Genomic DNA, 11,721 nt, shown 5'->3' with positions numbered 1-11,721 from the left:
TGACTGAAGGTGGTGCTCTAATTTAATCTTTAAATGTAGAGCCTGGCCTTGTCCTCAGTTATTTTTTGCTCATTTCTTTCCCTGAGTCTTGTGTTGTTATTGTTGTTGTATTTTGTGTCCTGCATCTACATACTATTATCTTTAATAAAGTCTTAATTACAACATAAATACAACATAAATACATCAAGTAGCAGCACAATAAAACTGCAGCAGAGATAACTGTTTGTGAGCACATATATATCAAGGTATCTCTTGTTAGCAGTATAAGCACAAGAAGAAATTACATATACAGCAAGAGAAATGCATTTGAAACCATTAATAGCTGATTTTTTAATCATGAAAAGTCACAAAAGCATCATAGGTAACATAGTCTGACAGGTAACAATGTATTTCCATTGGCTATTTGCTTGTTTTACCGTGCTACAACTTACAATTTACTCTACAAATGAAATTTTTAAAGAATTATAACAACAACATCATGTAGCCACTCTATTTTCTCTTTTTTAATAAGCTAAAATTACCTCTGCAGTCATTTACAACATTATTAATAATTCATAATAATTAATAGGTACAGTTATAACAATGCTGACTGAAATCATTTGAGCTACGTGGCGCGGTTTTTAAAGCTTCGGTTACATTTTGTTTATAGTACAACTCTACCCACTTTCCCTTACATAAGATTTTGAATGCAGAAATCTACCGGAATTGTGGAAGCTGTGCACGTCAAATTTATTACACATGTTGTTGTTTATAATTTATCATTACATATCTTGTAGTACGCCTAACATAGATATCTTATATGTTTAAATATGCTAGCTATGCTCTATATATTGTAAAACAATGAAAAACATGGATTTTATTGATTTTTTAATTTATGTTTTTCTTATTTCTTGGACCATGGAACCGTACTCTGCAATTACATGCCACCCAGAGTCACTGGAAGACCTGAGCCACACCATTCATTACTTAAGTAACACTAAAAGATTAGCAATCAATAGTGAACTCTTAAGACTGAATCACTTGTGATGACGTCTGTGAGTTTTTAATGGCTGAGGTGCTTCCTAGATTAGAACCACTGTCCTCAGTTTACTTCGATCAAAGAACAGGCATCGGTCCAGCCAGCTTAAGTCAAATAGTTCTGAGGACGGAATCTGTAGTTCATATTTGTGAACAGAGATACTGCCCAGATTAGAACTACTGTCCTCAGTTTACTTCATTAAAAAAGACCGGGCCTTGGTCCAGCCAGCTCCCGTCAGCACACACTTGCAGATCACGTGTGTAAACATGCACACATGCTTTTGTTTCTATGTTTTAATGAGTATAAATGAACTGTAGGAATATTTCCCTCTACAGGACAGTAAATTCCAGTTGTCCCTCTGCTCCACCATTCATGCCCAAAACTCTCACATCCTGGTGCTATCACTTACATAAGAGGACATGTCTGCGAAACATGCTTGAAGTCGCTCGAATTAGCCTGCGGGATGCACTCCTCCCCTCCCTAACACGTTTAATGTGTAAGACATCGTAAGTGCATTAGCTTAATCCCTCCTATCTGGCATGCAGCGGTCTAAGCATTTCAGTGAAGTGTTGAGCGGCAGAGGTGAAGATGGAGCTGCACACACGAGTATCCTGCTGTCTCTGAGCTAAAATGCACATCTTGTCAAAAATCTAATACTTTTGAGGACTTGTACAGGACAATGTTGAGATTCAGCGTGCATGTGTGGATGCTGCTGTTGCTTTATGCAGGTAATATTTGGATCCATTATGTATGTTATAACCAGACATTATATTATGTGTTTTAGCCTGCATAGTTGCATTAGCAGGGTGGTAGCTGTTGTATTTTTTTTGATTGTCAATTCACGTGGTCATATGTGGAAATACTAGCTGAAGTGATCAACAAGTGTGTAGTGAAATACAAAGCATAAGTTTGCACAGTTGCTTTATCTGTTTTGCATGTGTACAAGTTTGTCTTGCTTCTCTTCTTTGTTTTCTAAGCACACAGAAGATAAGATCATTCTATATTTCTCCCGACGCCAGGGGAAATTCACATTGTTACAGCAGCTTATGCAGCAATAAACACAGTAATAGTGATAAAATAATAATAAAATGGTAAGAATATTTACAATATGTGCACGGATGAGAAATGAGAATGAAATATATGCATGTATTGAAGGTTCTAATGAATTGTAATGGTCTGCAGGCACTTTGTTCGGTGAAGATATCAATGGATGCGACCAGCAGCCATGCCAAAATGGTGGTGTGTGTGAGAGCCACGATGGAGGATTCCGATGCCTTTGCTCCCAGCAGAGCCAAAGTGGGCGCCTATATGGCGGCGAGAATTGCACAGTTGCACTTTCAGGCTGCGATGACAACCAGTGCGAGAACGGAGGAATATGCTCTCCGTTGCTCGTAGACGATCATCACACATACACTTGCATCTGCCTTGCAGGCTTCACAGGCTCCAAATGCCAAACTCCCACCATCTTCTCCTTTGAGTCCCAAGGCTACATGTACATAGAGACCCAGCTGCTGGACCCAGAAGCTCCTCTTAATGTCACATTCAGCTTCAAGACAGACAGAGCGAACGGTACTCTCTTGCAGCGCAGAGTGGACGACCTGCTCCTCAGCATCGAGCTCATGGATGGACACCTCTGCCTCCTCAGCCTGAGGGGTCAAGGTTCCAGCACCACGGTTCAAGAGCTTCCAGAGTATTTGACCAACAACAAGTGGCACACCGTTGAAGCATCGCTGGGCGGCGTGGTCAGTCTCATCAGGCTGCTGTGCACTGATGGAAGCTGCACCAGAGACTCCAGTAGTGAAGTCCAGCTGCTTGAACAAGCTTCCACTCTGCCGGAGCCAGGAGCTGTTCGTCAGAGCCTCTTCATCGGGGCCGTCGGAGGGAACTGGACTTTGACCAGAGCGGTGGACGAAGCAGAAAACCCGCCCACTTTTCTGGGCTGCTTCAGAGACGTGTTTGTGGACTCACATCTGGTGCTGCCTGTTAAAGCGCCGCAAGAATCAGGCGTCCAGGCAAACATCACGGTGGGATGCAGCGACAAAGACAAATGCATCGAGAGCCCGTGTCAGAACCGAGGCCGCTGTGTGAGCCAAGGCTGGAGGAGGCACATGTGTGAATGTCACAGGCCATATGAGGGAAACAACTGTGCTGAAGGTGAGACATTAACACACAGTAATGCCATCACATGCCATTTCAAATGTCAATTGAATTACGTCTCAAAATAAACTGCTTAAGTGGTAAGATCTCAGTTTTTCTGCTTATATGCCACAACTTTCACCACCCACAAATTTATAAAGTGCAAATTATATAGAAAAAATACAAATGTAGAATAAAACAGAGGCTCTTTAATTACATTAACTCAATTAATCTTTTGCTCACAATTACAATGGCTTGTATGCGGTCCTTTTTATAGAAGAAATGTCTCAATATGGAGCACAAAGTAAAAATAAGAGCTTTCAATAAAGTGCAGGTACTGAAAGTGAAGCCCTTCCAGAGAAGATTATTAAAGTGATTCATGCAAATATTGATGTGTTTATTTCAATCCTTTACAGACGCTATGTGTGCTTGTTTGTGTGTGTGTGATCACAGCATGTTCATCTTGGCAAATGGCACCTCCGTTGGCAGAATTACTTAAAGACGTGCTATTTAGATGGGATCAGGTCAAGTCAAGTTCATGCTCTCTCGTGTCACCGCAGAAGCCTCAGTGGTAGCTTTGCAGAGAGCCACCCTGCACGATAAAGTTAGTCAGTACACTTTAAAGGAGCTTAAGGAGCCAGTAGAAATAGCTCAGAGTCCAGCCAAACAGTCATGCATTTAGAACGTATTCAGCAACACCTGCAACAGGGATTAAGAAAACGTGGGGTGCAGGAACTGATACATTCAGCTTTGCCAAATCAGGGAGTCTTATTGACTTATGCCATCCTGAGGCTTTTTCGTTGGTTGTCAGCCTCAGCAGCTACTTCTTTCAATGAACGGCGGTTGAAGCAGAATAGCTCACAGTATGGCCATAAGATTGATAATCGCACAAAGGCCAAATATTTTGTTTCTGGAGGAGGGTAAAGTGAAATGCTCACTACCAAGAAATAGTCCAACACTTGTAAAATTGTTCTCTTTTGAAGACACAATGTGTTAATTTGTGAGCTTGATAGGTAGATTGATTTCAACTTCAGACTGAATCCAACTTGCTGTTTGGAGACTTCAAGCTGAGGTCTCATCTGCAAGAGCATTACTGATCTTTATTTTAATTCCCAGTAAAGAGGTGATTTTCAAAGTTTTCCTTTCTCCAGGTTTTGTTTGACTTAGCTTGGCTTTCTCTCTCACTTCATACAGAATATATCACTGCAAGATTCGGGAGTAAAGACCTGGAGAGTTACGCTGTGTTCTCATTAGACGACGACCCCGGTGACTCCCTGATTATATCCATGTTCCTTCGTACCAGACAGTCCAGCGGCCTCCTCCTCATCCTGGCCAACAGCACCAGCCAGTACCTCCGCCTGTGGCTGGAAAAAGGCAAGGTGAAAATTCAGGTTAACAACTTTGAGACCCTCGTTGGTCAGAGTGCGGTCAGCGACGGACACTTCCACCTGGTGACGCTGAAGCTGGAAAGAACGGCAGCCACCTTGTTCCAGTCAGCCCGAAGCCAGGGCTTCATGCCCATCAGGCCCGTGGAAGTCCATCCTGGAGATCTGGTGTTTGTTGGGGGGCTTCCAGACTCAAGGGTCTCGGCTTCGTTTGGTGGCTACTTTAAGGGATGCGTGCAGGACCTGAGGATTAACAGCAAACGCCTGCAGTTCTATCCGATAGCTACTCCGGTGGAGTCGTACAACCTACAGGAGCTCATCGGTGTTGCAGAAGGATGCAGCAGTGACAACGCCTGTGCTGTGAGTTACACCAATTGTCCTCGATAAGTCTTCTGTCCCTCTCAATCCAGCTGGCCAGAGACGTGTCCCCTCATATGAGTCGGGTTCTGCTCAAGGTTTCTTCCCATTAAAAAGGAGTTTTTTCTTGCCACTGTCGCCTTAGGGCTGCTCTGGGGGTTCAGCCATATGAGTTCTGTAAAGCATCTTGACACAATTTGAATTGTATTTTGCGCTACAGAAGTAAAATTGAATTGCATTGACTAGATAATCCAGATGCACATTATTTCATTGATTCATACTGTTTTTTCCAACTTCAGATCAATCCTTGTCTCAATGGGGGAGTGTGTTACTCCATGTGGGATGATTTCATCTGCAACTGCCCCCCCAGTACTGCAGGGCAGCGCTGTGAGGAGGTAAAATGGTGCGAGCTGTCTCCCTGCCCTGCCACTGCTGTTTGCCAGCCCCTCTCTCAAGGCTTTGAGTGTAAGTATCCTCAAATCACAACCTGGTCTTTCCCTATTCCTGTCCTAGGAAGAACTTTGCCTTGAAAAATGCATGACCAGGGAATAATGAAGACTTTCTAAGAATGGCAAAGGAGTAGGGTCTGTGCTATAAATAATGAACCATCTACAGCCAGAGATTCTATTTCTGTACACACAGAAAAACATAAGGAAGATTTCCAGTGCTGCTTTGCAGGTCCATTAGGGCGGTCAGCGATGCAGACACTGATTAATTACCGTGCTACTGGTTACAGAAGGGAACAGAGTTGAGGCAGGGTTCCTGCATGGGATTCCTCTAAGACGTGGTAATCCCTGGTCAGATTAAGTCTACCGCCACATGCCTGGGGAACTTTATGATGACAAGTCTTCCTGGAGATGTCACATGAGGCGAGCTGTTGATCCAGAGAAGGTGCCAGTACGATTGTGACAGGTCACATGGCAGGTCTACAGTTAGTTTATTCTGTTGTGCAGTTTTAAGGTCTCTAAAAAATAGCTTTGGACTTTCACTGATGGGTTAGTAAATAAAGATACAGATTTATTTTGCCAAAATGAAAACAGTTTGGTTATTCCACAGTAGAGATTTATGTAATTCTACTTTTGTCCATGGTCGATCTGGTTTAAACTGAATAGAGTGCAGATTGCCATGTACCAATATGAACAGCTGTCATATCAGAACAAACACGCACAGTCTGGAGTTTTTGAGTATTAAACTCTTAAGCATAAATCATTCTAATCCAAAACTCTTTAGGATCAGATTCAATGAATATCTCCTCACAGTCCGCTAGCCACCCACTTTGTGTTCTTTAAAAACATCTGATACAGTCCTCGCGCTTTGTATGAAAAGTAACTAATGTAGCTTACCGATCCACATCATGCTATTCCAGCTAATCCTGTGCAAATTAATGTTTGTGTATGGCCCTTGGACAAAGGGATGAATAAATCTGGTTCATCTAAATATGCCAAGTATCTACATCTCAATAATATTTCATCGGAATTGCATACTCCACCTTTCATGATAGTTTACCAGACTTTGTAAGATTTAACATCTAAACCTTAACTTAACCTTATTCAAAAAGAAAATTTCAGATATCTACATCCTCATTTGTTTTACAACAAAGTCAAAGATTGTAGGAGTCACTTCCTCCATTTTTGTACAGGGAGCCGTATCTTAGGCTGTTTTATTTTTAAATCTAATATCCTTTTATTTTGTTAGATGAAGCTGCCATCCTACAACCAATTATGTCAGATTTAACAGTTCGTTCACGTAGAGTTTCATTGCAAAATATCTACAATTCAGTTGCAAAATCTGTACTTAAATGACAACTAGTATTAATTTCAGTTTCAGATCTGCATAGTTTATTTGGAACTAGTCATATTTGTGGTTCCAAATATGTTTAATTCCACTCAATTCAAGATGTCTACATTGTTCTTTTTTGATCGATTAAATTAAGTTTCAATTAGTCAGAATGATGCTGTCGATATTGTAAACTTAAATTAAAACCAGTCAAAAAGATGTTGTAGGTATCTCAAGCTGGAGTTTTACCTGTTCAAAATGTAATTACAGATATTCTGAATTAGAGCTTTGACTAGGTGAAATGATGTTGCAGATATCTGTAGTTACTATGGCACTACAACCGGAACCGTATTTTACCACAAGAGAAGCTCACACTATCTTCTCCACTATACCGGCCACAGTTACTGCTGCTGACACTCTTTAAATGCTTTTCTGGACCATATATCCAATGAGAAGCCTTGCATGAACAGCATCATGCACAGCAATGCATATAAGTCAGAAAGACCTTTAAGATATCTGTTGGTTTAAACAGTCAAAACTAACTTGCAGACATTTTCAACTCATTTTGACCAGTCAGAATGACACTGGAGATATCTGAAATATGTCATCTGTGGGGTGTAACGGGCTAGAAACATTCAGCTACAGAAGGCAGCAAAGGCAGCAAGCACCACTGTTAAAGCTGCAGTAGACATGAATCCAGAAAGGCTAAATAAACAGAAAGAATACACAGCTCTCCACTCTCTGTCTTAAGTCTCTCCCACAAGCAGAGCTGCATGCATGCGTCCAGCAGACAGTCGCACTGGCATTTGATCCTCACTCTGCTGAATGAAAGCTCACCATTAAACCTGTTAAAACATCCCGTCCTCCTCCTCCAGTGGACTTTGTTGCTGTTTATACTCTCTCACATGAGCGGCGTGAAAAGCCTCATGATTTGCTAAAGTCTCCTGTCAGGGGATACTGTAGATCTTCTAAAGCCTAAAGCCAAGAGGAGAATCAGAAGTCTGGTTTCCTCTCTCGCCACAACAGAGTTTTTGATCCATGATGTGAAAAAATAGCACGTTAGAAAGTTTTAAGTTAGTTTTTAAGAGTCAAAAACAAGTTATCAGGGGATTTAATGTGCAGGGATAGCTGTAAGAATGGAAAATTAAAAGTAAAACTACAGTATTTAGTAAAAATCTTTTCCTTTTTCTGTTTCAGGTTTGTCTAATGTGACGTTTCAGCTTGAAAGCAGCGTTCTGCACTTCCACAGCAATGGAAACATCAAGCGCAGTCTCACCAGCGTCTCCTTCAGTTTCCGCACAAGACAGCCTGCTGCCACGTTACTTTACGCACAAAAGGACTCAGACTACCTCATTGTCTACCTTCTCAACTCTCATCTGGTCATGGAGCTCCACAAAGATGCCCTCACGGTGTCGGTTCAAAGCCAGGGTCCGATCAGTGACGGAGAGTGGCACATGGTGAAGCTCAGCATGGACAACCAGACTCTGAACTCCAAGTGGATGATGGCTGTGGATGGAGGTAGGGAGGAGTTGTCCAAATCATCTGGAGGGGATCTGGGCTTTCTCAGGGAGGGAGCAGACATCTTCCTGGGTGGACTGAGCCTGGACTCTGGGGTGAACCTGTCTGGGTGTCTGGGTCCTGTGGAGATCGGGGGTCTTCTTCTTCCTTTCCACCTGGACACTGAGCTGAACCTCCCCCGACCTCAGGAGGAGCAGTTTGTGAGGACGAACAGCAACGCCGCTCCCCGATTCGGCTGCTGGGGAGCCACAGTTTGCTCCCCCAACCCCTGCCAGAACGAGGGTTTGTGTGACGACCTGTTTGACCTGCATCAGTGCACTTGTTCCCCTGAGTGGACGGGACCGCTGTGTAAAGACCCAGCAGACCCCTGTATCTCCAACCCCTGCATCTACGGCGCCTGCACCAACCTACCGGGTGGTTTTAAGTGCATTTGTGAGCCGGGGTACGGCGGCGAACAGTGCGAGGCAGAAGTTGATATATGCGAAAACAGTAATTGCAGCTACGGCGCCACGTGCCTCAAAGGCCTCCAGAGCTACACCTGTCTCTGTCCTCAGAATCTGACCGGACAGTACTGCGAGTGAGTTGATCTTTGACACCTGAGACTGCACACAGGTAGAGAAGGTTAACAAGTTGTACTGATTTACAAACTTTCTCTCTTGCAGTGAGAAAATCCCTGAAATCCCGTGGTACATTGAAACCAATCCGTGAGTGCTTTTATGAAAAAATAACAAAAACGTCCAATGTTTGACTAAATGTAGTAAATAATGACTCTACTATTTTTGAGTTAGAATGAATTCAAGCTATACTTTTCCATTTGTCTAGACTCCCTCAGCTGCCTCTCGCTACATGCCAGGGTACCAGATGGAACTACAACTGCTTTAACGGAGGAAACTGTTCTGAAGCGGACAACGCTTGTTACTGCCTGCCTGGTTTTACAGGACAGTGGTAAGAGTTACATCATGATATTTAATCCCACATGGATTTAAAAATTGACGTCACTGTATTTTCTTTCTGCTGTCCTCAAGTGGCCAAAAAATATCAGTTATTCTACAATTCTACAATTTCATTTAGCAGACGCTTTTGTCCAAAGCGACGTACAACACAAGCAAGAATTCAGACATAAGGAAAAACCTGTCGTAAGTGCTTCAAGTGCTTCAAGTGCGATTGGTCAAAGGTGTTGCCATCAAGTTGCAGAAGAATCCCCCCCCCCCCCCTCCCCCCTTTTTCTTTTTTTTGTCTTTGTTATTGGCATTTTAAGTTTCTCATTCAGTCATTGCATCTCAAGTCAAATGTTTAAACAGTTTCTTCTCACCTATCTCTGATTTGACAGATGTTTTCGTAGCAGAAAATGTGGATATTTAAAATGGTATCTGTGAAATTTTAGCTTGATATATCTAATTCTTTCCCTTTTTTGCTGTGAACACACTTTCTGCACATTTTTTCACGCATTGAATTTTGAAGCTACGTCTGAATGACAATATCTTGAGAGCTATTAAAGATAAAAGTCTGAATTTTGTTTCTCAACATTCCATCAATTTAAAATATGCAATTATGCAAATATGCAAGTGGATCAAATAGATTTTTATCAAGGGTGACTTAAAAATGAAGCTGTTATGAAAAGTCACATTTTTGAATCCATATTATCAAAAAAATGTATTTAGTTGAAGTCAGCTTGTGATATTTTCTGAACCAAGTGTAGCTTCATAGCACAATAATCAATACACAACCTATGGAATGCTCTTTGAAATGAAATATTTGAGGACAAAAATACAAATTTAGAAAGTTCATGACTGAAAACCAAAAATATTGGTAGATAGCACAATCTAAGTAAAACAGACTTCCCAAAATATTACTCAAGAAACATTTTTCTGAATGAATGACATGATGCAAAGTAACAGATCAAATTTTAGGCTCTTTTTTTTAATAGTTCCAAAATTATTGTTGTTCAAACACAGCCTCATCTTTCAAGAAACAGGCTGAAAGTGGGTTGACGGGCAATTTTTAAAATTATTTCTTTTGTTTTGTAAAGTACTTGATAAATCAACAAAAAGATTCCAATTTAAATACCCCTATTTTATAATAAAAAAGTTTCAAGCAAATCCGTCATGGTTGACCCCAGAAGGCTGTTGATGTTTTCAGATGGAACAACCTCATTTTTGACTTTCACAAATATATTTACAGAAAATAACTCACATTTTTCTCATTTATAACTATTGGAGCTGTTGTTCCATTACTTACACTCTGCCCTGCTTCTGCTTTACATGGATTTTGTTCTATAATTCCTTCTTCTCATTTGTCCTGCAGGTGTGAGAAGGATGTGGATGAATGCATCTCAGACCCGTGCATGAACGGAGGCTTCTGTATCAACTACGTGAACAGCTTTGAGTGTGTGTGCGACTTAAACTACTCAGGAATACACTGTCAGATAGATGTCAGCGACTTCTACCTGTACCTCTTCCTGGGCCTGTGGCAGAACCTCTTCCAGCTGGTGTCCTACCTTGTGATACGCCTCGACGACGAGCCAGAGATTGAGTGGGGATTCCATGTCAACGATTAGAGCCGTCTTTCTGTAATGTGATAAAACTGGAGTAAACTGGGTGTAGAATGTCGCACTGAAGCACTTTAGAACCCATTATAGTACCCAAAAATAATGAAATGTGTAACTGCTAACAACAGCGGTTCACTTGGAGGAGAGCGACATGTTTTAGCCTCAAGAATGTCTTCTACATAGACGTGGCAAGTAAATACACTGATCAGGCAGAACACTATGACCACTGACAGGTGAACTGATTAACGCTGATCACGGCACCAGCTGGAAGGTTGGAAATATTAGACAGCAAGTGGACGTTTTGTCGTCAAAGTTGCAGCTGGAAAAATGGGCAAGCGTATGGATGTGAGCGAGTTTGACAAGGGCCAAACTGTGATGGCTAGATGACTGGGTCAGAGCATCTCCAAAACTGCAGCTCTTGTAGGGTGTTCCTGGTCAGCAGTGGTCAGTATCTGTCAAAAATGGTCCAAGGACGGTTAATGTTGAACCAGCGACAGTGTCATGAGTGGCCAATTCTCACTGATGCATGTGGGGAGTGAAGACTGGACCATGTGGTCCGATCCAACAGACGAGCTACTGCTGCTCAATGTTAATGCTGATTCTGATAGAAAGGTGTCAGAATACACAGTGTATCACAGTTCGTTGTGTATGGAGCTGCACAGTAGACCAATCAAGGCGCTCACACTGACCCCTGTGCACCGACAAAAGTGCCAACGATGGACACGTGAGCATCAGAACTGGACCACGGAGAAATGGAAGAAGGTGGCCTGGTTTAACGAATCACGTTTTCTTTTCCATCATGTGGATGGCCGGGAACGTCACTTACTTGGAGAACACATGGTACCAAGATGCACTATGGGAAGAAGGCAAGCTGGTGGAGGCAGAGTGATGCTTTAGGTAGTGTTCTACTGGGAAATCTTGGGTCCTGACATCCATGTGAATGTTACTTTGGCACATACCGCCTACCTCAGCATTGTTGCAGA

General features: G+C 42.2%; 1 protein-coding gene across 1 annotated transcript; it reads left to right on the top strand.

Annotated features, from left to right (window-relative positions):
• Window positions 1–1,324: 1,324 nt before the first annotated feature.
• Window positions 1,325–11,135, top strand: LOC110964337 (protein crumbs homolog 1-like). Its single transcript, XM_051953687.1, has 8 exons — window positions 1,325–1,331; window positions 2,201–3,172; window positions 4,349–4,899; window positions 5,196–5,361; window positions 7,870–8,767; window positions 8,853–8,894; window positions 9,013–9,135; window positions 10,495–11,135. The coding sequence occupies exons 1-8, from the start codon at window positions 1,325–1,327 to the stop codon at window positions 10,745–10,747; spliced, it is 3,012 nt and encodes a 1,003-aa protein (XP_051809647.1). The 3' UTR covers window positions 10,748–11,135.
• The last annotated feature ends 586 nt before the right edge of the window (window positions 11,136–11,721 follow it).

The sequence above is a fragment of the Acanthochromis polyacanthus genome, chromosome 9 (assembly GCF_021347895.1).
Source record: "Acanthochromis polyacanthus isolate Apoly-LR-REF ecotype Palm Island chromosome 9, KAUST_Apoly_ChrSc, whole genome shotgun sequence".
In the NCBI taxonomy this organism is placed as follows: domain Eukaryota; kingdom Metazoa; phylum Chordata; class Actinopteri; family Pomacentridae; genus Acanthochromis; species Acanthochromis polyacanthus.
The sequence above is the reverse complement of the archived record's forward strand: the minus strand, read 5'-3'. Positions and strand labels throughout refer to the sequence as shown.

Excerpts from the sequence above, each read along its gene's own strand:
- LOC110964337 (XM_051953687.1), top strand. Across the intron at positions 4,900-5,195 it reads GCAGTGACAACGCCTGTGCT|ATCAATCCTTGTCTCAATGG; the intron begins GTGAGTTACACC and ends TTCCAACTTCAG. Across the intron at positions 8,895-9,012 it reads TGGTACATTGAAACCAATCC|ACTCCCTCAGCTGCCTCTCG; the intron begins GTGAGTGCTTTT and ends CCATTTGTCTAG.